Source organism: Mirounga leonina, unplaced genomic scaffold (genome assembly GCF_011800145.1).
Source record: "Mirounga leonina isolate KUSES-001 unplaced genomic scaffold, KU_Mleo_1.0 Mir_93, whole genome shotgun sequence".
Lineage (NCBI taxonomy): Eukaryota > Metazoa > Chordata > Mammalia > Carnivora > Phocidae > Mirounga > Mirounga leonina.
Window position 1 is genome coordinate 16,246,908 of NW_023270854.1, and position 25,133 is coordinate 16,272,040.

At 47.3% G+C, this 25,133-nt stretch overlaps 1 protein-coding gene across 1 annotated transcript in view; it reads right to left on the reverse strand.

The window, feature by feature from the left end:
* Positions 1-22,942, reverse strand: part of LOC118004723 (O-acyltransferase like protein) — a 46,343-nt gene extending 23,401 nt beyond the window's left edge. The window contains exons 1-7 of the mRNA XM_034996272.1: positions 22,891-22,942; positions 19,474-19,613; positions 18,069-18,147; positions 10,702-10,843; positions 9,512-9,720; positions 5,309-5,488; positions 4,424-4,526 (exon numbers count right to left, since the gene is read on the reverse strand). Coding sequence (XP_034852163.1) covers positions 4,424-4,526; positions 5,309-5,488; positions 9,512-9,720; positions 10,702-10,843; positions 18,069-18,147; positions 19,474-19,613; positions 22,891-22,942 — 905 coding nt within the window. The remainder of the gene's footprint in view (positions 1-4,423; positions 4,527-5,308; positions 5,489-9,511; positions 9,721-10,701; positions 10,844-18,068; positions 18,148-19,473; positions 19,614-22,890) is intronic.
* Positions 22,943-25,133: the final 2,191 nt, after the last annotated feature.

Consider the following 25,133-nt stretch of genomic DNA (forward strand, 5'->3'; position numbering starts at 1 on the left):
ACAAAGAGAAAGGTGGCAGAGAAAACAGGCCTTGAGCAGGAGAAGTCACTGTCAGAGGCTGGGAAGACCCAGGGACCTGCCTCCACGGGGGAAGAGTGCAATCCTGCCGTAGAGTTGCGCGGAGTCAGCCAGAGAGGTAGAAAGGGATCCCCGACCGTCCCCAGCGATAGTCAGGGGTCTTTGGCTTTACTATGTAAAATATGAGTGACACGGTGGGTTAAGACAGGCTTTGGGCCCGAAACAAACATAATGTTTCAGTTCTAATTCTAACTTTCCTAGCTGGGGGGGAGAGACTGAGGCAAGTTATTTCATCTCTGCACATCAACTTTCCCAGCTATAAAAATGGGCATGATATTCGTTCTAACTTCCTGGGTTTATTGTATATGGAATAAAAGATTGTAGGCTCTTAGCACGAAGGCGATACTAGGCATCCCTTAGTAATATTTCCATTGTCCAAATGAAAATTTTATTTAAGAGAATATGTGCACTTTCTTTTCTTTTTTAAGTTTATTTATTTAAGTCCTTTCTACTCCCCATGTGGGGCTCGAACCGACGACCCCAAGGTCAAGAGTCGACTGCTCTTCCGACCAAGCCACCCTGGTGCCCCAATGTGCACTTTCTAAAGTAAACAAAATGAATGCTGGAGGGGAAGAAAACAGTTACTGAGATAGGCAAAGAGAAATAGAAGCAAACAGGGATAAAGAGAAAAGAGACAGATGTCTTGGCCTCTTAGGCCGGGTCAGGAGCTGCTCGCTTCCACTCCGCCGTCCTCAGCTCCTTATGCCGAGGCTCACGCAGTGGTCCACAGACTCTAGCAGGAGGCAACGGCACCCCAAGGACACTGTGAGTCAGTGGGCCTGGGATGGGCCTGGGAATCTGCATTTCTAACAACCTTCCAGATGAGGCTAGTCCAACTGCATTGGGACTAGACTCTGAGAACCACTGATAAGAGGCCTGGCACTCCTCAGGCCCTAGAGCGAGCCTGGGGTCAGATATGTAGCCTTTACTATAAAGGGGCGCCTATTTGTCGTTTTCTTGGACATCTGAAATTTCATAGCCTTGGCCTGTGTTGTGGGTATCTTAGGACTGACCCGGTGGTGTCCCTATTGTCTCAGAGATTCTCACCGAGAGTCCAGGCATGACCAGTGGCTCTTCAGGCCTTCATTCTTCCCTCCTGGTGGCAATCCTCCAGCCTGAGTTTTGGCTCTGGTTCCAGCATCCCGATCTGGCCTTGCCAGCTTCCCTCCCACGGTTTGGAGCTCTGCCAATCAGTCCCATCCAGCATTTGGTGTCTTTTTTTTTTCCTTTTGCCTTGTTCTTACTAGTCCTCTTGCAGGGAACAGAGTTCTGGACTTTGAATGCTGTCCCCTGGGCAGACCTCCCCACCCACCAGGGGCCGGTCCAGGTCCCCCGCAGCTGGGCTCTGCCTGCTTTGGTTAGGCCCAGCTGTGCCCTCTTGGAAAGTCTGGTACCTACTGGCCCCCATATCACTGCAGATGGTAGCCTCTGACCCTCGCCACTCGACAGTCACCCTGGCCACCTCCTAGCATAAGCTCTGCCCTGGCAGCCAGGTCTCAGCTCATTCTGTACCCTACTTTCTCTGCATTCCCCCAAGAAACTATCACAAGAGAGGCTTGAGCTAAAACAATTAAGAAACCATTTCCAAAAAAGAAAGAAAGAAAGAAAGAAATCATTTCAACCACTACTTATTGAGCAATACTATACTCTTGGCACTGTTTTTGGCCAGACAGCAGGACACAAAACAGAAGAAAGTCCTGCCTTATATTCCAGGGGAGAGACATGGGCAATAAATACAGAAATAATAAGTAAGTGGCATCTCTAGGTATGTTAGATAAAGAGAAAAGTTAAATTAGGAAAAAGGAAGTTAAGAGCGCCAGTGGGTCCATTTTAAACAGGGGGCACGAGCATGGTGCGGGGGGAAGGCAGCATTTGAGCAAGTGCCTGAAGGAGGGGGCTAGCCACAGCGGCTCAGGGAAGTAAGTGCTGCAGGCATGATGGGCATCCTCAGCCTCCTGTTGCTTCTGTTTGCGAGCTGGCTCTCTCCTAATCTGGTGGGTCAGTGGTTCGTACGCTTTGGCATGTCATAGACTTTAAAATGAAAAAAAACTAGGAGGCACTCATCAGAGCTTGCTCCCTTGTCTGGCCAACGGCAATCTGAGCATCCATCCCCATGTCGCTCCTCTTTGGTCGTTCCCAGCATGTAATGTAGACGTGTTCTCGGATCCCCTCTCATGACTGGGACCTCTCCTGATCCCCAGCCACTGTGCAGCTCCCCCAACCACAGTCAGCCCCTCCATACCCTGCCATCCGTGCAGGCCCCCCACCCACAGTCAGTCAGGGTCCCGGAATCAAGCCCAGCATCGGGCTCCCTGCTCAGTGGGGCAGCCTGCTTCTCCCTCTCCTGCTCCTCCTGCTTGTGTTCCTGCTCTCACTATCTCTCTCTCTGTCAAATAAATAAATAAAATCTTTTTAAAAAATATAATAAAAAAATAAAATAAGATATCAGATGATACCGCTTTTCAAATGAAAGCTATTCAACCACTTCCTGTTCCACGGAGACAGAAGTCCAAATTCCTGAGTCTTGCTACAAGGTCCTCTGTGGTCTGGCCCTGCGTGGCTCACTCTCTTTCCTCTCCTCCCACTCTCTCCACCTTCACTATACTTCAGCCTTCTTTCTGCTCCTTTATCGGGGCTCTCTCTCTCTCTCTCTCTCTCTCCCCTTAGCTCATCTGCACCAGTGCCTCAGTTTGCCTGAAGCTTTTCCGTCCTGGATTTTTCCATGGCTGGCTCCTTCTTGCCGCTCAGATCCAACAGCAGCCCCTCAACAGACAAGCCTTCTCTGACGACTCTAAATAGGTACCCACTCGCTCTCACAGACCACTGTTCTATTCTTTCCTAGTATTTATTACTACCACATTTTTTCTTGTTTGTTGGCTTATTGCTGGACAAACACACACACACACACACACACACAGTCTTGGGACCACAAGAAGTCCTCCTTTGTTTTATCCATGGTTGTATCCTCAGGGCCTAGAACGATGCCCAGCAAACAGGAATTCAGTAGATGATGGATGAATGCCTAGCATTTGATGGAAGCAAGTGCCATCTACTGTCACCATCTCTCTGTGAAGGAAGAGACATTTAACCCCAAAGAGGTAGAGGCAGGTCCGCACGGTGACAGAGAACACGGGCTCCAGAGTCAGCCTGCCTGGGTTTGGGTAGCGGGTCAGCGCCAGGACTATCTCCCTCAGTTACCTTTAAAGTAGAGATTTTGTAGTCCATCCATACAATGGAATCTTACTCGGTCATAAAAAGGAATGAAGTACTGAATTGTGCTACAACGTGCATGAGCCTCAGAAACATCACGCTAAGTGAAAGAAACAGACACAAAAAGGCCAGACGCTCTGTGGCCCATTTATACGAAATACCTGGAAGAGGTAAATCCACAGATTCAGAGAGCAGATTTCTAGGAACTGGGGGGTGGGGGAGTGGGGAAGTTCCGCTTAATGGGTACGAGATCTCCTTTGGGGATGCTGAACATGTTTTGGAACTAGTTAGAAGTGGTGGTTGCACAATCCCGGAAATGTACTAAATGCCACTGAATTGTTCACTTGGGGGGCTTAATTTTATGATACGTTGTGAATTTCACCCTAGCAACAAAAAAGGAAGAAAATGGGGATGTTGTGGTCCCCTGTTAGGGGGACATCGTTGGGATTAAGTGAGGAAATGCTGCAGCACTTAACACAGTGCCTGACATGTATTACACAATTAAGAAAATGTACCTCTTAGTAGTTCATTTAAATAGAGAAAGCTTTCTGAAATGTCACACCATTTTCAGATTTGTTCACATTTCACTCTAGTGAGAACCGGCAACTTTATCACAAATTTGCATCAGTCCATGGGCCAGAATTTGAGAACCACTGAAATAAACAACTTTGATTCAGATAAAATCACCTTTTGTAAAAAAAAAAAAAAAAAAATGGAGGGGCGCCTGGGTGGCTCAGTCGATTGAGCGTCTGCCTTCGGCTCAGGTCATGCTCTTGGGGTCCTGCGATCGAGCCCCACATGGGGCTCCCTGCTCGGCGGGAAGCCTGCTTCTCCCTCTGCCCCTCCCCCCTGCTCATGCTCTTTCTCACTCTCTAGCTCACGCTTTCTGTCTCGAATCAATTAATAAGATCTTAAAGAAAATTTTAGAGAGCCATCCTACCTCACTTAACAAACTGAAGATACAGAAGAGAGGAGCTGATGACAACAGGGCTATCTACAGTCGGACAGAAGCAAAGGTCAAGGGAGTAAATCAGTGTGAGCCGTTCAGTATTTCTCACTGGAGCGATGACGTCATCACACACACGCGCACGTCCCCAGACAAACGTGCACAACAGCGGAAAAAACACCCTATTACCTGACCAGGAAGAATGTGTCAACCCCAAGATAGAACGGGCCGCTTCGAGAACAAAGGTACAGCGGGTTTTTAGGCACTCTGGTTTTCCACTCGAGCACGTTATCTGCAACAAACATGAAAACCGTGTCTTTTCGTTTCCCAGCAGAAAGTCCTGTGATTTAGGTTTTCAGAACAAGCAAGAGGAACCGCCTTCGACTCTCATCGCTTCAAGAGGATGTCGTGCAGCCCCACAGCTTGAGAGGCCAAGGTAGATGGGCTTAAGAAATGGTGACCAAGACACCTGATAGTGCCCACCATGGACCCGTAACCAAGGCTTTGAGCCGCTTCCTACCCTCCCAGTGCCCGCAGCTCAGGGGCTCGGCAGCGTCACCCCTCCGCCGCGGGCTGGTGCACATCGCCGGGGGGCTTCTCCAAACCCCCCAGGCCAGCCCCTCCCCTCAACTCCGCCCCACGTGCTGGCCCCGCTTACAAAGAGCGGCTCCTTCCAGGGGTGCTTCGGAGGTGAGGCCGCAGGCAGAAGGCCGAGAAACCCTAATTTAACACCAGTGCACGATATTTATTTACGCTTGACTATTTTTCCAGGAGAAAGAAACGTTAGTTTCTGGATTCATTCATCATTACCAGGAGGAATCCAGCTCTTTGGACAAGGAATATGCCATCCTCAGGTATCGCTGTTCACCTGTTCATAGGGGCCTGATTCACACCCAGGAGGAGGTAAAGCGACCGCTGGGCACTGGCCTGGGAAAGTCACTTGTGAGAGGTCATGGCTATCTCTCTGAAATAGAAGGAAGGCTGCTCTTGGGGAAGGCTGCAGCCCCAACAGACTCCCCTCACGGGAAAGCTCTCTTCCTCAACTGCTCATAAGGACTCATCGGTTCTCCTCACCCAAAGACAGCCATGCAGTCATCTGACTGGTGTGCCCCGACATGATCCAGAGGAGACTCAGAACCCGGATGCCGTTCAGCACAGAGCACGGGCTCCCTGGAGTCTCTGTTGTCCAGACGGCCGGCACATTCTTCTGCCAAGAAAAGCATGTCAGAGCATGCTCCACGGCTCCTAAAAATCCTGGACAAGAGCGCAGGTGTTACCATCCACCCTGAAAGCCAGATCAATCCACACGCTGCCCCACAAACGAGTCAAAACACACACACCGTGGGTGATCTCGGTTGTCACACAGACACTCCTTTGCTGTGACCCTGGACTGCTCAACCCAGTTCTCCATGGTCCCCTCTTGATCTATCTGTGCACCTTCGGATGGGGTCTCCCTCCACTGTAAACCTTGACTTGCCCTAACATGCGTGCCCTGAGGTCGGTGCCCAGAATACACTGCCCAAGCTCAGGCCCCAGGGATGCCAACCCCTGACCCCAGTCCTGTTTTACAAAGTTGGGGGGCGGTCTTAGACATCATTCAGAAACCACATGCTCCATAAAGCCAGCATTCCACTTGGAATGGCATTCCTTCTGTCCTCCCAAGACTGAATTACTTGCAAACCACATCCCTAGCTGTCAAGTACAGGGATGAAAACAGAGGGGCGCATAGCACAGCAGTTAAGGAGGCTGGCCCTCTAGGTAGATGCTCCTGGCTCTGAACCTGGCTGTCCTTTGTTAGATCCTCTGCAACCTCTGGCAAGTGAGTTAACCTCTCTGTGCCTATGTTTCCACATCTACAAAATGGGAATCAAAGCTGATCTTACAATCTTAGGATTCGCATGAAGAACCAATGAGATGACATAACAGCTGATCTACTCACTCGTTAAGCCCTATAGCTTTAATCCCTTCCACTTAACTTATTCCTTCTAATTTCTAAAAAATTTTAATTGGACTCACTTAGATTAATTCCAGAGAGCTGGAATTGTGAACCGGGAACCTCCAAAGGAAGGCTCAAGCCACTCCAAGGGACTCATACTTTCTCTCGGATGTGGCTTGGCGTTTCCACATTGCAGGTGCAAGGTTGCAGAACTGAGACCTATTTACAAATGAGATCTGGCTTATAACCAGGTGCTGGAACTCTAACTCAGTTTCTTAAATGGGAGAATGTAATTGCCAAACTTTTTGAGGCTCCAGCTGTAAATAGGAGTTTTTCCCTCGGAGTCACTCTCCAGTGTTCCTGCCTGAAGGCACGGAGCTCACCCAGACAGAGGGATTTTCATTCACTAGCACTTGGCATGGCACAATCAGCCATGTCCTATGTCCTGAGTCCCGGCCCCCCTCGGCTCCCGAGAAGCCACGTGCCACCGTGGAGAGATACGGCCCTGGGCTCTGCCCAGTTTCACCCACTCTTCCGCCTCTCAGGACCTCTTCCCTCCCCTTTAAACTGAGCAGGCTTCTTGGCAGGGCTCTTGTGAGCCTTTGAGTACATTTGTCAAACATCTGGCCTGACGCCTACCTTGGCAAGCGAGTACTGAATACATTTTGCTACCATTTGATTTTTTTTCCAGCTAAATTCTGCTTGTGGGTGAACTTAACTAGTAGCAGCTTATAACACTGTCTGAAAATAACTGGTCTTTGGGGAGGACAGCCTCTCTGAGCCCCTTGTACTCATTCGTACATGGAAAGGAGAAGCCGAAGGGGCATGGGGAGGATCGGTTGAAATGACGCATGTGGTCAGTGGTCCTCAAAGCGGGGGTCCCCGGTCCAGCAGCTTTAGCATCACCCGGGAACCTGTTAGAAAGGCACAGTCCCAGGCCCCACGCCAGACCTACCCCCTCAGAATCTTTGAGGGTCAGGACCAGCAACCTGGGCTGTGACAAGCCCCCCAGGTACTTCTGAGGCTCCCGAAGTTGGAGAACCACAGGGTGTGATGGTGTTTTGGAAAACTTTGCGGCCCCTTTGGATTTTCTCAGTGATTATTACTGTGAGCTCACTTCAAGTGACCAAACACAGATTAAGAGCCCTGACTTCCAGAGGCTGAAATCCACAGCTATTTAGTTCATGGAAACTTCCCCAAACATGCACTCGTATTTTTTTCATCTAAGTAGGAAAGGACAGGCTCATGTAACAGGAAACCGCTCTGAGCGAATGCAATGATTATTTGGAGGATAAAGAACCAGGCATCTGAAATACCCAATTTGGCTCTAAGCTTCTAGAAGACACGGTAGTCTTAAGTTGATTTGACTCGCTGGTGAGTGGAAAAGTGGAAAGGAAAAAAGATGCTGACCCTGGGGCTCTCTCCATGTCGATTTTTATTTCCAACCACTCAGGATGTGATATTTTACTGATGGTATTAAATACAAAAAAATTGCTACAGCAACAGAACATGGAACCCCCACCCCCACCCCATACACCTTTCTGAAGCCGCACTTAAGTGTAGCTGCTGAAAAAGCTAACATAACCTTCGTATCCTGATCATAGAGAGTCTTATTTTGGGCTAAAACCCTAATGTTTCAGTGGCTGATTGCTGACTCCCTACCAGGTGTGTCTGCCTAAAATCCTGTGATCTGGCCTTAAAATGCCAAGCTCTGAAGCTCAGCCTTCCAACTAATAATAGGCAAAGGTAAATTTTGGGGACTGCAGGCTCACCCTCCGTCTGACAACTAGAAGCATGCGGCAGGTGCCTGGAACCCAGCTGACCTCAGCAAGGTCAGTGTTAGCGAGAGGGGTTGGCCAATTAAAGCTGCTCCCCTTTCCCGCTTCTGGCTTAAGGGAAGAGAATGAGGAAAAGAGCAACGAATCAGGAGGAGGACAGTTCACATTATCTCGTTTAATTCCCTCAACAAATCCCATTGTGTGCCCCCATTTTACGCAGGTGGAGACTGAGTTTCCTAGAGGTCAGACAACCTGACCAAGGGCAGAGTTAGAAACCAAGGCAGGTCTAACCAGGGATCGCTAAGCATGGGCTCTTTCTGCCATGCCCATGGAACCTTCTATGTGGCAGCCGGGCAGCCGAGTTCTTGAACCACATCACATGAGGAGACACTGATGGGCTCTGAGATTTGGGGGAGCCCATCATAACTGGTCCCCAGTATCTGATGTGGAGGAATAGACACAAGAGACCAAGTCGAAGGGCCAAATGAGGGCCTGTGAGTAGAAATTACAGAGCAGCAGGGACTGACTCCGCGCAGGAGCTTAACAATGAACGCTTCCCATGATGATGACCATGGGTGCAGAGGGACCGCCTTCTGACTTGGGAAGGAGGGCGAGCGTTCTCAGCTCTTCTGTTACATCATCCTGACACAAACACGCTTTGTGTTGCTTTCCTTGCCGTTGGGAGTTTGTGGTGGTGGTACCTTTGTTTTTGGTTTTGCCTGAAGATCCCAAACAGGATCAGATAAAATCATCTGTGCCCTCCACAGGGGACATACTCCCTGAAGCTACTTGATCACATACTCATAATCTTTCGGCCCATTCATTGAAATGGTGTCTTATTTTTTATCCCCTTAGTTGGAAGAAGGGAAGGCCAATTCTGTGCCCCTGCAGGGGCTCTGCTGAACATGATTCCCCACGTCCTAAAGGTGTTTGCACGAGGACACTATTCTTGTTTCAGAGTGGGGGGAGGGGGCGGGGCGGGGGGCTTTGCCTTGCCATATGGGCAGGCAGAAATGAAGGAAATGCTCTTGACTTGTCCCTGAAACACAGCACAAGGTGACCAACCGCTCACTGCCGTCCAGCTCTCCCTCACTAGGTGGGGTATCTCGCTCTGGCTCAGCTACCCTCCGCCCGCCCTTAGCCAGTTGCGCACTTACCCCCGGCTTTGATTTCTACGTAAATCCTTTACCTTAGTGATGCCAGGGGGGTTCTGTGAGTCATCTGCATAGTTGCGACACTGAAAATAGACACTGGGATCATGGAATTGTTCTCGAAAGGATTACTCCAGTGAAAGCCAAGCTCTGCTCTGACCTAGTCGTTGGGTAGCACAAAGACACACTGGATAATTGTCCCCGAGAAAGAAAGCAGCATTTCCAGCAGCCTTGCCTTAACACTCTGATAGCAAACAAAGACCGCATTGTAAAGAGCAGAGACCCAACCTCCACACTGGCATCTAGAAGCCGTGGGGCATTCACCAGATTCCAGCACCGTAGGGTTTATTTTCCAACTGCGACTCATCTGAGTCACCTCTCATGAGTGGTGTTAGTTTCTTAAAATGCCTACTTTTTCCTCTGCTTGGGGTTCCTGATAGTGAGAGATGGGCCGGGCAACCCGCTCTGCTTCTCGGTTCAGTCCTCTGTGTCTCTCTCAAAGGCAGACTCCTGTCAGGGGCCGGAGGGGTGGGTGGCGCCCTGTCGTCAGACCCCCTCCCCCTGAATGCCACGTAGACAGTCCCGGCCAGGGGCAGGACGATGCCCAGCAAGGTGAGGCACCTGCAGGGAGAAGACAGGTGTGACCAAGCCTCCCCTCACACCAATGCCACGGGAACATGAGAGAAACGAGCCCAGTGAAAAACAAACCACTCAAGCCCCCGACTAAGACACAGATAAATATCTAACAGTTTTAAGGAGTGGGAGTGGTGTTCTAGAATAAATAATGAAAGAAATGATAAAAGCAAAGATGAATGGATTTCACTAAATTCCTTATTATAATTATAAAAAATAAATAAATAAATAAACAGAAGCAACCCAAACACTGAGGAAGATACTTGCGGCTGATATGACTAAGGATTCATATCTTTCACCTGAATTATATAGTTTCAAAATGAATAAGAACCCAACTCACAGACATGCATAGAAACAGGAGTGAAAAGTAGAAATAGCAGCTGAACTTGGGGGAAAGAACTCCTTGTTACCAATTTTTTAAAATGTTCATTAAACCAATTTATTTAATCGATCAAATTGGTACTAGTTTTTATAAAGGTAGCCTTTGATGTGGGTGACAGGGTGGTGGTAAAGACATGGACGTCTCCCAGGAGGGGCAGTTATATAAGTGAGGTTTTCAGGAAAGCCTCTTACCAATTATTCCAGCAATTCTATTAGCTTGTCTGGAGGACCAATGCATGATGCAAACAAAAAGTAACAGGTAGGATTGCTGAGGTGTTTGTGGGAGAAGCCATGCCTCAAATAAAAGAAATTAATCTTCAGAAGTCACATGACAGGAACAGGACTATTTTGGGACAGGATACATTTCTCAGTGACTCTGAAACTCAATCACATGTGGGTGTGGTCAGCCTTCCTCTTGAACATTTCCGAATTTTCTTGTTTAAGGTACACGGTGATCTCCCATGGAATGTTGGCCAGACATCACTCAGGAATGAAAATTAATTGACTATGCGTCGTTGGTGAGTGGAAGTTGATAACATAGCCCCGACATACACATCCCAACCAGGTACCCCAGATGCCCATACTCACAGACACACAGCAACAAAGGTGTCGAAGGGGAACATTCCAGTAGCGCATCTAGCCACAACCACGCCAGATGAGGAGGAAGAATTTATTGTAAAGAGAGAAAGAGAAGGGGCCAAAAATGAAGTATTTCTGAATCTTAAAATATCTACCAAGGGAAAAAAAAGAGAGATTGTATTAATACTACTTTATTTTGCAATAAATAAACTTTTCCAAGAGCTTTCATATCTATTATTTCAAAACAAAACTTTGACATTAAACAGGGCAGCTGGCTTTTCACATATCTGATGTACAGATGGGGAAAATAAGGCACGAAGATGCTGAGATTCACAGGAGGAGGAACTCAGCCCAGCGCGATGTGGACCGTGCTCTCCAGAATCTATAGCCCGCCCAGACTCTCAAATCCTCTCCCAGCACAGCACTGGGAAGGACAATCCTAAAAGGTGCCATGGCCAGCTCAAATCTGTTTGCAAACAGGTTCCCACAAGAGAGAGATAAATGCAATATGAAATGAAAAAATACAGTGGAAGCCCACAGGCTGGGGAAAAGTGCAGTTTAAAATGGAAACTCAGAAGCACCAACTCAGGGCACAGCTCATGGTCACTGCAAGTAATTAGTAGGGATTTTAGTGGTAAGATGAGGACCGTGGTCTGGAACTTTCTCGTGCCCCAGAATTACCTAGAGGGTTGCTCCATAGATTGCTCCCTGTCTCCCCTCCCTGCGGGCTGATGCAGTAGGTCTGGGGTGGGACCTGAGAATTTCCATTTCTAACAAGAAACCAGGTGCTCGTGCTGCTGATCAGAGCACACACACTGAGCACCACAGGACCAGGGAGCTTCCAGAACTTCGGCAAATGTTGGGGAGTGGCAATGATAAATACCAAAAAAATAAAATATTAAGTGCCCATTAGGTATGAGACATGTTTTGGACATTATCTTTAATCCATCAACAACCTACAAGAAACTATTATTTACCTTATTTTACAGACAAGGAAAGTTCTCCTCAGATACTCGTGCACATAAGCATGAGTATTAAGTGGCTAAGAATACAGGTTCTGCAGTTTGAGGGCCTGTATCTACTCTTTATAATATGACCATGGACAAGTGACTTCTTTGCTCCGTGCCTCAGTTTCCCCCTTGGTAAAATGGAGATAAGAGTTCCTTATAGGGTTGTTGTGAGAACCAAATGTAGCAATAGCTATAAAGCACTTAGGAAGTGCCTGGTACAGTCAGAGCTCAATAAACATTGCTGTCTCTATTATTGCTGCTAAGTGGCAGGGACGGAACCCACTCAGGTCTGTATGAACCTGAAGAGTGCGGTCTTTTTATTTCCTCACGCTACCTCATTTCACCACAACACGTTGCCTAGACTTGCATTCAGGAGGCTTCGGTTTGAGCCTGCTTGCTGTGTGACCCTGGGTAAGTTACTTCACCTCTCTGGGTCTCATTTCCTCCTCTGGCTAATGAGGAAGGGTGGGTTGGACACGGTGTCTTCTAAGGTCCTTCTACCTCCATGAGTGTGACCAGAGGGTTTCTGAAATGTCCCAATAGGTCACTACAAGATTAATAATATGTGTTAATTGTGATTCTTAATCGTGACCTGTTAAGGATGGAGACAGGAAGGAGGGGTTGTCCACGTGTCGTCAGCACTGGCCACGGGTGAGGGTGCTCCATCAAGCAGGTCCCCAGAGGGGACACGGTGGCAGTTTCCTCAGTATCCGATTCCATTTGCTCTGAATCAATGCCCACCCCCCGCCCAACGGCTACTGCCTGGTTGTACTTGAATTTACCAAATAAACTCTTCCACTGAAACAGAAGCGTATAGACCAGCCACCATGTCCGTCCTCGCTGGAATTTTAAAAGGAATCAACTGGCCTTCTGTTTGATCCATGACCCACTCCGGAGCCTCCGGGCCATGTGAATCAGGCCCTCCAGCCTGATGAGTCCGGACGCCCCGAGAAAGTCAACCTCCCAGACCTACGAGGCAAAGCCCAGCTCCGTCCCTGCAGGGACCTGCAAACCTCCTCGGAGACCACAGCAGCCAGAACCTTCCTTTGTCAGCCTTAACTGCACAGCACGTACTGGGGGCCACAGGGAAATCCAAAATCAAGATGGCAAAAAGCTTCGTAGTTTATCTACACTCTTAAAAACCTTTTTAAAAAAATGTAACTTAGGGCCCTGAATGTAACAAGAAGTACAAGACAACAGAAGTAGGAACAGAATGATAACGTGTATGTCTGGCCTTCCAGATTACACTTCCTTCATCTTCCATAGTTTTTTAAAAAGTTGCTTTTCCTTAGGTCTGACTCTTCCTATCTCAAGAAGCACAGGCTTCATAGCAGCCAGAAAATGTTCCCAGTTGTCTCCAACGATCATCTTCCTGCATCTGGATCCTAGGGGGGCTGCCTCACAGGCCCCAAAGCCTATTAAAGCAAGTTACAACCCACTTCACCTCCGTTGCCTCAGGGGAATCCCTTCCGGAGTCAGCGCTTGCCCCTGGATGGAGTCTGAAGCACTGAGCAACAGTGTCCAGACCCTGAAGGACAGAGGAGGGTTAACACTGCCCTCGTGACCCCAAAGATACTCCAGGGGGCTGGATACTTACACTTGTAAACCCCGGGATAGCTCTGGCCGAGCCAAGAAGCCAGAACGATGCTGTGTGTGTAAGTGTGTGTGCGCGCGTGTGTGTGTGTGTGCTGGGGGAGGTAACCAAAGAATTAAACTTGGTTACACTGAAGTCATCATCAGCTTCGGCCTCCAGACACTCAGGCCTATCCTCCCCATTCCCTCGGGGGTAAGAACACACGGTAGGGAGGCTCTGCAGGGTGGCCCCCTCCAGCTCCCGGCCCACCACTTCTCTCTTCCCACCTTCTCCCTGCTCCTATACCACCAAGTGCCTTACCTGCGGAGTGTGGACAACCTAAGCCCCACCTGCCTGACCCTCTCCCACAGCACCCCCTTAGAGGGGGGCTGGCAGCCAGCTGGGCAGGGAATTCTGGGGTTCTAGATACTCAGAGTGTGACTGGAAGAGAAGGGGAAGGTGGGCATGTCCCCTTGATCCCACAGACATCTCATCGGGGAGGACACAGCCAGCGGAAAGCCGGAGGAGTGGTCCCTAAAGTGGGGGGCCTAGGTCCGAGGGCTGCACTGTAGACACCACTCCCCCCGCCCCCAAGGCGCGTACCCTCCTCTTGGGGAGATCGCAGGACTCCGGGGGGCCAAGCGTCAGGAGAGGAGAGAGTGAGTAGAACAGAATGGGGCCCTGGAGGCCCTAAAATCAAAGGGACTCTGGGAAGAGACTCTTACAGACTGCATTGTGCCCCCTTCCATCCCCCAAATTCCTATGTTGCAGCCCTAAGCACCAGGACTTCAGATTGCAACTGGATTTGGAGGTAGGGCCTTTAGAGAGGTGATTAAGTGAAAACGAGGCCATCACAGTATCCAATTCAGCCGGTGTCCTTGTATGAAAGGAAGACTGGACACACACATGTGAGCACACACCCAGCGAGCAAGCCCAGGAGAGAGGCCTTGGGAGAGACCAGCCCAGCCGCCCCCCGGGACCCGGGACTTCCAGTCGCCAGAACCAGGAGAGGTGCATCTCTGGTGCTAAGCCCCCCGGTCTGTGGTATTTTGTTAGGGACAGCCCTAGCCACCTAAACACAGCGACCCGCCAGGTGGCAACACGGGCTGAGGCAGCGCGGGCCTGGGAACCCAGCCGAGACTCGGGAATGGGGCTGCCTGTGGACGGCTGGGTCTGCTGGGCACGGCCGCCCTCCCCAAATGACCGGACTCGATGTCCTGGGTCCTAGCAGCACCGAGGGGAAGTGCCAACACCCTGTGCCAAATCCTGCTGTAGTTAATAAATCCAGCTGGCAGCCTGTGTGCAGTCGACTGAAGCTAAGTGTCTACACGGCCAGATTCTAGGTCTATACAGGGGAATAGGGGACCTCTGATCTGTTTCCCACCAACATCTCATCACGCGCCATCAGCAACCCCTTTGCTCTCGCAGGCCCGCTCAGGCCCGCGCGTCCCCTTCTGCCCCCTCCAGTGTGGCTCTTGCCCCGAACCCCGCGGCTCCCCAGAGCTCCCCTTCACGACCGCCTGTCCCACGCTCTCCCCGGGAGCTCCCGTGGGTACTTCCTGAGCGCCTCTCACTTCGGGCACACACGGCCTTTTCCTACTCACTAAATTGGAGGGTTCCCCAAATGAGTGACTCCCAATGCTTTCGATTCTCCCCCCTCTGCACACACATGTGATCTCCCACAAAGGCCAGAGGCAAACGTACTCGGGACATATTTCCTGAATTAAACTGAGAACACAACATGGTATTCCGTGAAATGTTTTGGATTCCTTTTGAGGCGCTTCTGTGGGTAGTTCAGGGAGTCATTATTAAAATAGCTCCATTTTAGGGGCACCTGGGTGGCTCAATCGGTTAAGCGTCTGCCTTAATTAATTATTAAATTAATAAATTAATTTAAAAAAAATTTCCACATGTCCCTGTGGAAATCAGAAAACCTTGATTTTTACAACTGAACAAATTATGCCTTGTGACTCACACGTATTTGGAGAACTGCTTGCAAGCGTGCGTCCCCCTTTTGCTTCCCGTATAGAATCCCCTGTAGCTGACGGGCTTCGGAGCCCTTCCTTGGGGCAACCTGAGTTACTGTCTCCTGGGCCACTGTCCTCAGGAAGACAATGAATAAATACTAACCTACTTTGAGGTTGGCTTCCTTTTGGTCCACACTCTCAACACCCAGGTGTGACATATTTTCATTCTCAAGAACTCACACCGAGTCAGGTGACTGAAATGTTATAAGATCCTATGGCAACCACACGGTGCAGTTTTTTTGCCTGGAAGTAATACCTTCTGCCCTGCCCAGAATTGTCTTCCCTCTCTCTGCAATCTTGGGCTCATTTCTTTTTTTTAAAGATTTTATTTATTTATTTGACAGAGAGAGACACAGCGAGAGAGGGAACACAAGCAGGGGGAGTGGGAGAGGGAGAAGCAGGCTTCCCGCCAAGCAGGGAGCCCAATGCGGGGCTTGATCCCAGGACCCTGGGACCATGACCTGAGCCGAAGGCAGACGCTTAACGACCTGAGCCGAAGGCAGACGCTTAACTGTCTGAGCCACCCAGGCGCCCCTTGGGCTTGTTTCTTCTAGGCCTGTCTGCAACGGTGCCCACCTGGGAAGCCCCTGCTCTCCTGCTCTGGGGGAGCGAGGCCTGCAGACAGCTAGCTACAGGGCACCATGGATGGGCTGGCTGCCCCCACAGCTGTAAAGGAAATAATGGCAATTCCACCAAAAAGCTTTAGGGAACGGCCGAGGAAGCTCCCCTAATACATTACCCCTGTCAGCCTGGCCCACCCAGGCAGGGCCCTTCCTTTTCCCAGGTCCTCAAAGACAATCAAGATATCTTTGTATTGATAATAGCGTCTCACCTTCCACTTTATTCTAATGTCAACTCTGGCTAATCAGCTTAGCATTAGCCAGAAAAAATGAGGCTAATTGATAAATCTCTTAAATAATAATGAACATTAACTCAGACTGAGTGAGCCACTTATTCACTTGAAATGCTAATCTAATAACAACTTTGCACATTCATCTTTGTTGCTAGGATATTGATGGCTTCGCCAACCAGAACTGAAATTGAGATTTAATTCATAGCAATTGGTTTTCTTTTTAACAGCACATAAAATATTTGTCTAGGGAGACAGATACTGGACCCGAATCTGGAGGGATAATCATAAATTCAGAGGACAGTGTCAGGTTATTGAAAACTAATCGCAATATCAACACTTAAAGGAAGATGTTTAATACGTGTGTGATATTGTGATATAATAAGAAACCTATATTTGGCCTTCCGCCTGGGTTCCTGGCATGGAGCTCATAAAGCCCTTGGAATTTCCTGAGTGAGAGGGGTAGGAGGAGGCTGTGCTCTTATTCATAATAAGCTCCTTTCAACCAGACTTGAGTTGATGCTAACAAGATGACTCCAGGAGGAAGGGGCTGGTTGACAGAGGAACCAGTCCTGGGATTAGATTGTAACTTCCAGCCCCATCCCCCACCTCCGGGAGGGCCAGAGATTGAGTCAATCACCAATGGCCGGTGATTTAATCCCTTGTGCCTACATAATGGAACCTCCATGAAAACCCTACACAAAGGGGTTCTGAGAGCTTCTGGGCTGGTGAACACATCGAGGTGCTGGGGTGGAGGGTCACCCTGAGAGGGTGAGGAAGCTCTCCGTCCCTTCCCAATAGCTTGTCCTGTGCATCTCTTCCATTTGGCTCTTCCTTTATAATAAGCCAGTAATAGTAAACTGTTTCTCTGCATTCTGTGAACCATGAGAGTGAATTATCAGACCTGTGGAAGATACTATGGGAACCCCTGATTTGTAGCCACGTCAGACAGAAGTGTGGGTAACCTCAGGCCCCACTACTTGGGATTGGTGTCTTTAGTGGGGGAGAGTCTTGCGGGAATGAACCCTTAACCTGTGGGGTCAGCACTCTCTCTAGGTAGTGTCAGAATTGAGGAATGTGGGGGTGGGGGGGAGACACACACATTTGGTGTCAGAAGTGTTCAGTCAGTATAGAGAACCAGTGTCTTCCTTTTAATGTGTCGTGTCAGTTCTCATTTGGATGACCGGAATAAATACAAAAGATGCTAGCAGTAAAACTTCTGGGCTTTAGAACTCTTTCTTTGAACACTTTGAAAGAATTAGAGGAAACCAAACCAGTTTCCATGTGAACTGAAGTGTATTCATTCTGTGAGGCGAAGGTCAGAAGAGTCTGCAAGGCCGCAGGGAGCCACACTGAACTTCCAGGTCCACCCCCTCTCCGTGCAGAGGAAGTGACTAAAATGTGGGGAGATTAAGTGATTTGCCCAGGATCACACAGCTGCGAGGTGACAATCAGGACCAAACGCGGGGCTCCTAACGCTAATCCATGACAACACATCAGCTGCACACAATCCCAGTTCAGAATGGCCTTCTGGAATTGGCACCTGACAGATTCCCACACATGGGCCACAGCAGAGAACATTCACAGTATAGAAACCCGACACGGCCCACCTGCTCTCTTCAGGCCTAACCGGGCCACTGTGGACACCTGGAAGATTGTTTACATTTCAACTTTGATTGTGTGAAGATTCAGCCCTTACCTTCTCTTTATTCTTTCTCCTCCTTCCTACTACTCCTTTCCTATCCCTTGGCCTCCATTCCCAAATCCCCAAAATGCCATTGTTCTCCGGGTATTGGACTTATCAGGATGAAAGGTTGGTCCTTCCTGAAGGAATGGCCTTTCTTGGCTCCAAGGAGTTGGGAGTCTTCAAACTTTATGCTAAGACAATAGTTTCCCTGGGTATCTTTCGGACCTACCCAACTGAGACATCACAGTCACATCCTTTTCGGCACAAGAATCAGGGACACACACACCCACGCTGTATTCGGCTCCATCCTGGAAAACACAATGCCACAACGCTCTTTCATTTTAATGTTCACAGCATACGTGCACCATCTTTTCTGAGGCCTCTGCTGTGGGCTGCCCGAGAATTAAGAAGATTAGGACAGGGGAGAGAAAGGTATTGAAAGAAGTTTGCTGACATCTTTGGAGATGGCTGTCCCGTTACAGAGTGGTTCGAGTTCAATTTACAGAAGACCAGATGCACTCATCTTGAAATCAAAGCTCGCAGCTGATTGTTTACAAAGCCACCACCAGTGTGGGATCTGCCCCCATGCATCTGTCCCCCCCTTGCCCCCCCTGGAACGGGTCATATTAAGATTTGGCGGCCCTACGATTTCCAACAGAATTGCCAAGTGGCGATTTCTCTATGGCAGGACACAACATCTCAAGTAAAGATTTTATTCATCAGTCAAGCCCGTGATTAGAATGCGTGTCCCAATAAAGAAAAGATCAAACCGTAAATAAAAATTTCGGGAATGCTTCTTCCAAACATGTAACTTACATGATTGTGTAGGCCTGACCTTTTGCTCTGATATCAAAAACATTAATCTGCTTCAAAAATGAGATACAACATTTGTACACACTGATTAAACTCTCAAGCAGTCATTATCATAACCCTCAGTGGGACAAGTGGAGTTGGGTGATAATTTCTCTATCTCCAGTGGTTAACCATTGCAAGACCGTTTTATAGCATTTATATTAGAGAGCTTGGATTTCTTCTTGCTATTTTATGTGACTGTTTCTAGCCAACCCGTTATTTTTATGTTAGTGTGGTGTGATGTCATAAAGTCTATTTTTGTATTTAACAGGAGGCTGTGTTGCTCCTGGTTTTATTTTCCAGCAGTAAAAGAACTATCATGCTTTGAAGATAATAAGCCCTGTGACCTCAGGCACATGCAGTGATGTTCATAGAAGTCTGGGCCCATCTGCTAAAATAACCTCAAATTCCTATCTCAGAGCTCTGAGATACCTTTTGGTATTCCCAAAACGGATGGTGAGTCAGGAGTTAATGGCCAAAAACATTGGCTGGGACTTGACCTTGGATTCTACACGGAGGTTGTCCAGAAGGCTTGCCCCATACGATGGGGCGGGAGGAATGTCTGAAGGCCCAGGCGGTTTGTGGACAACCGCCTCCTGTAACGTCCCACACTCAGAACATGCAAGTGCAGCCGTTTGCAATTTAGTTTTAACGTTTTGCCAAACATCTTTAGAGTTTGGGGCTTTTTTACTAAGAGAAACAAGCGATGGGCTTGTACGGGGTGCCCTATGGCGAAGTTCCGCCGTCCCCCGAGAGCACGAGTGCGCACCAGCCACGCTCACCTGCAGGACATGCAGCTTGCAATACTGCCCTCGGAAGCCCCCCGAGGGAGCGTGCGTGGAGAGGCACTCACTGTAGGATCCCAGTCTGTCCACGTTTCCGTTAAGAACGTTGCTCCCCAGCTTCCCGACGGAGTCGTACACTGAATTCCAAAGCAAAAGAAGTAGGCAAGGTTAGCTTCTTTCTGCTACTTTCAAATGAATTTATAGGCACTCGGTTCCACCTCCTAAAGCAATCAATCTGAAATGACGGAAAAAAGAAGAGACAGATGCATTTAGCTGCCACTCTGTGAGCCTGCATCTTGTATCCACAGCCCATCTTCACTGAGGGAGAACAGTGATGTATGTTCTCATGTTGGTTGCCTGGTCTGTTGCTGAAAAAAAATTAGGAATATGAATGCTTTTAAATAATAAATGCTTTGAGGGAGTCAAAAGACATAGCTAAAAATTGGTAGCTTTTCTTTCTCCCCCGTACAGCCAGGAGAAAATACTCAGTCTTTAACATTTTTTATCCAGTTTTGTGGGACCTTATTTTAGACAATTTTTTTTTTTTTTTTTTTTGCTCCTTCCGGAGTAGAACAGTCACCACGTTCCCCTGTTAATGGCACTCTTCACCCTGGTCCTGCAAAGCTCTTTTGTTTATGTTCGTATGTGTCCTTGTGTCCTTCACTTTAAATAATTCATTTCCTTTCATTTTTCTTTTTTTTTAAAGATTTTATTTATTTATTTGACAGAGAGAGAGAGAGAGTACAAGCAGGGGGAGCGGCAGGCAGAGGGAGAGGGAGAAGACTCTCCACTGAGCAGGGAGCCGATGCGGGGCTCGATCCCAGGACCCCGGGATCATGACCTGAGCCGAAGGCAGACGTTTGACTGACTGAGCCACCCAGGTGCCCCTCCTTTCATTTTTCTTCCTCTCTCCCTTCCCTGTTACCCCCACCCCGTACGTTTGACATCTGTCCTCTCATTCGTAGGTGTTCTTGTTTTGTGTAAGTGTATTTATAATTTATATAAATGATTTTGTGCTTCGGATCTCCTGTTTCTACACATGTCACTCAGGGCGACGTCTGTGGTGTTATTCATGCTATATTTATGGTGTTACTATGCTCAGACCTTCTAACTACTTGTAATAATTCATCAGAATCTTAGACTCAGCCATTCCCTGGGTGATGGACACAGAGATGGCCTCCACCCACAGAAACACCCCGAATGTCTCCATTCAGACCTACGTGAGGCTTTCGCTCAGAAACACACACCAGATATACAACCGTGAGTGGGATTGTTGAGTCATAAAGTAGATAAATACTGGTAAATCCCACCAGATTGTGCTCCAGAGTGACTCCCCCAGTATACCCTCCCCAGAGATGCCAATTCCTATTTCTTCTTTGCATCATCCAGCTTTCATGTTTTTGGCAATGAATGGATATGAAATGCTATCCAGGGGCGCCTAGCTGTCTCAGTTAGTAGAGCATACAACTCTTGATCTCAGGGTCATGAGTTCAAGACCCACATTGAGTGTAGAGCTTATTTAGGAAAGAAAAAAAAAAGAAAGTTAAAATGCTATCCAGGGGCGCCTGGGTGGCTCAGTTGGTTAAGGGTCTGATTTCAGCTCAGGTCATGATCTCAGGGTCCTGGGATTGAGCCCCATAAAAGGCTCCCTGCTCAGCGAGGGAGTCTGCTTCTCCCTCTCCCTCTGCCCCTGCTCATGTGTGCGCTCTCTCTCAAATAAATAAATAAAATCTTTAAAAAAAAAAAAAAGCTTGTATAGAGTTGAAACACAGAAGTAGTAAAAATAGAATAGGAATTGTTTGTACGATTTAAGATTACCAAGGAAAAATGTAAAATCTCACGTAAGGACACAAAAAAAGACTGGAATAATTTGCATGACATCCAATGATGGCTTAATACAAAACTGATGTCAACTTACCCCATATAATCTATAAATCTGAAGCAATTTCAATCAATATTTTAGTTGGATATTCCAAGGAGCTCAATAAACTTCTTGTGAAATTTTCTGAATACAAATTTTCTGAAATTTGTATGAATCCTTAATGGTCTACAAATTAACTAGCTCAACTTTGACAAGAAGACTAAAGGCAGGGGTGCCTGGGTGGCTCAGATGGTTAAGGGTCTGGTTTCAGCTCAGGTCATGATCCCAGCCTCCTGGGATCGAGAGCCCCACTTTGGGCTCTCAGCTCAGCGGGGAGCCTGCTTCTCCCTCTGCCCATCCCCTTCCCCCAGCTCGTGCTCTCTCTCAAATGAATAAATAAAATCTTAAAAAAAAAAACCCAAAAAACAAAAGAAGACTAAAGGCAGATAGGCAATATACTACAAATCCATAATAATAAAAACCATATGGTTCCGGTATTAGAACCAGGACTGGCTTCGTGGGCATGTGACCTGTGTAGTCACATGGACCCCACACTTGCTTTACGTGTGATCTGCTGTCACCATCTTGACATTCTTAATAATTTTTAAACAAGAGGCCGTGCCTTTTCATTTTGCATTAGCCCTGCCAATTATGTAGCCAGTCTTGACTAGAACAAAGATTGTCGAAAGACTGGAACAGAAAGTGAAGGCTCAGAAGAATGGATTTCTGCCCCAAAAAGGACGCTGTGGATAAGGAACGCACAGATAACCTACTGAGTCTCAGTGTTTTCAGTGACTCAGGTAGACAAGGACCAGTATTTAGAATAACAAGGAGCTCTTGCACATCAAAGAGCAAATCCATTAACAATGGGCAAAGGATACACACAGTACTTCACAGAAGAGAAAACTTCAATGGCTGGCTGACAAACAAAAATATCCTGAGTTCTTTGTAATTAGAGAAATGAAAGTTAAAACAACTGGATAGCATTTTAATTTTATTTTTATTTTTATTTTTTTAAAAGATTTTATTTATTTATTAGAGAGTGTTGGGCAGCTTTTCCATTTTTAGAATTTTTCATTTTGATAGCTGGTGTTTCACTGTCACCCAGCGTTCTAAGTGTTTTGTGAGCATGTTGTGAACCCTCCACTATCAGGTCTTTTTGTGACAAAGGGGTTCTCAGTAACATGTTACTCAGTTTCCATACACGTAGCGTTTCTCTTTTAGCTCTGCCTTTGTTGTTTCGAAGTCATGTGTCTGATTATCTTTCTTTCTGGAAATTTTTACAATTTCCTCATTGTTTTTCATGTTCTTAAGTTTAGTTGGGTCCTGACAGGTACGCTGGGATGTGAATTTTCTTTATCAGTCTGGACTGAAATGACGTCATTTCAATATGAGGTCTTTTATCTTCTTTTAATTCTGGAGAAAATATTGCTATTATTTGTTAAATATTTCTTCCTTTTGCTTGTTTGGTTACATTTCTCCTTCAACGGCACTTCTGGCCCCAAAATCTCTCAGTGTTTTGTTTCCCAGCTCTTTATCCCTTCCGGCTATACTTGCAGTTCTCCTAAATGGATCTTCCAGCTCCTCGTGGTCCTTGGCCTCCATCTACCTTACTTACTACTTATCCCATTTATTGTGCTATTTATCTATTTCAACTAGTTTTACTCTAATAGTCCCTCTTGATTTTATGATTTTTTAAAAGATTTATTTATTTATTTGAGAGAGAATGCACGTGAGTCAGGGGAGGGGCAGAGGGTGAGGGAGAGAATCCTTAAGCAGACTCCCCATTGAGCATGGAGCCCCACGTGGGGCTCCATCCCAGGACCCTGAGATCATGACTGAGCTGAAATCAAGAGTCAGATGCTTAACCAACTGAGCCACCCAGGCGCCCCTTGACTTTATGATTTCTTATTCACACTTTGTATTACCAATGTTCTCCATTAGCTCTCTGATTCTATTTATTGTATTTATTTTTATTATTTTTTAAAGATTTATTTATTTATTTGAAAGAGAGAGAGAGAAGGGGAGGGGCAGAGGGAGAAGGAGAGGAAGAGAATCTCAAGCAAACTCCCCTCTGACCACAGAGCCCCGTGTGGGGCTCGTCCTCACGATCCTGAGAGCACGACCTGAGCGGAAACCAAGAGTCAGACACTCAACTGACTGAGCCACCCACGCTCCCCTACTGTGTTTATTTTAAATCTTTGATGACCATCTGTTCCAATAATTCAGCTTCATGTAGTATATATATTTGTTCAATTCACTGTCATTAGCTTCGAGAATATAGTAAATAGGATACAGTTGGATTTTCTTCTAAGCTTGATTAATATGGTCCAGTTGATCACTTTCCCTTAAAATTACTTGGTATGACCTAAGTTGCCAGAGCCAGATCCTCACATTATGCCAACAACAATCAACATATGGAGTCTATTATGTGCCAGGCACTGTTTTGAATGCCTTCTGTCCATTGTCTCTTCTACCCCTCACACAATCCTATGAGATTATGAGTAATCATTTTAATCTCCATTTTACAGATTCATAAATGGAGGCAAAAGATGGTAAATAATGTAAACAGCAATATAAATCTGCCCTTTTTTAATTGCTCACGAGAATCAGAGCTGGGTATTTAAACTAGCTAGTAATGATCAGAGCTATGTATTCAAATCCATCTTGACCTGAACCCATAGCCTCTTGCCCTCTAAAATACACAAAAATAGGGCGCCTGGGTGGCTCAGATGGTTAAGCGTCTGCCTTCGGCTCAGGTCATGATCCCAGGGTCCTGGGATCGAGTCCCGCATCGGGCTCCCTGCTCCTTGGGAGCCTGCTCCTCCCTCTGCCTCTCTCTCTCTCTCTTTCATGAATAAATAAATAAAATCTTTTAAAAAAATAAAATAAAATAAAATACACAAAAATACCCCATTTTTGTTTGTCAGTTTGGTATATAAGTTCTTATATATAACTAAAGATAATGATAGTCCTTAGAATGAGTGGGGAGAAAAACTCCACATACAGCTTGGCAGATTATGCATCTCTTCTTGCATTTCTTTCTCTTTACTAACAATTGGGTTTCTGAGAGTTAACCTAAAAATCAGATGGAAGGAACTGCATTCTGCTGCATGTGTGCCTTTAAAAAAAAATAATAATAATACATGATTTTAAAAACCTCCCGGCCAGAACTAGGCAAACAGTCCTTGATGAGCTGTCTGGGGTAACCTGACTTTCACCATGTGCTCCTGACTCTTCTGGCCAGTTCTGCTGCTCAGGCTTCTTGGGCTCAGCCAGCAGGGATCTGTTATCACTGGCCTCTTTTAAATGATTCGAAGTATTCCAGGTTGATGCTGTAATGACAATAACTGAGCCTCCCTTACTCCCTCCCCTGGGAATGACTCTCTGTCTCCGCAGAACCCTGGAGCTGGCATTCACTCGGTCATTTGCAACCAGCAACCATCTTTTGAGCTAAACTGTCTGAATTACAAGACTGACCACATCCCTCCCTTCTTTACCATTGTTCTCAGGCACCATGAACAAAGTTAAATGTAACTCTCGGAGAAGAGGACCTATTTACCGTATTAAAAACTTGGATGAAGCATTGCATTCGGATTATATAAAGAACCCTTACAAATCAGTAATTTTTTAAAAGTCAAAGAAGCTAATTTAAAATCTGCAAAGGAGGGCGCCTGGGTGGCTCAGTTGGTTGGGCGACTGCCTTCGGCTCAGGTCATGATCCCGGAGTCCCCGGATCGAGTCCCGCATCGGGCTCCCTGCTCGGCGGGGAGCCTGCTTCTCCCTCTGACCCTCC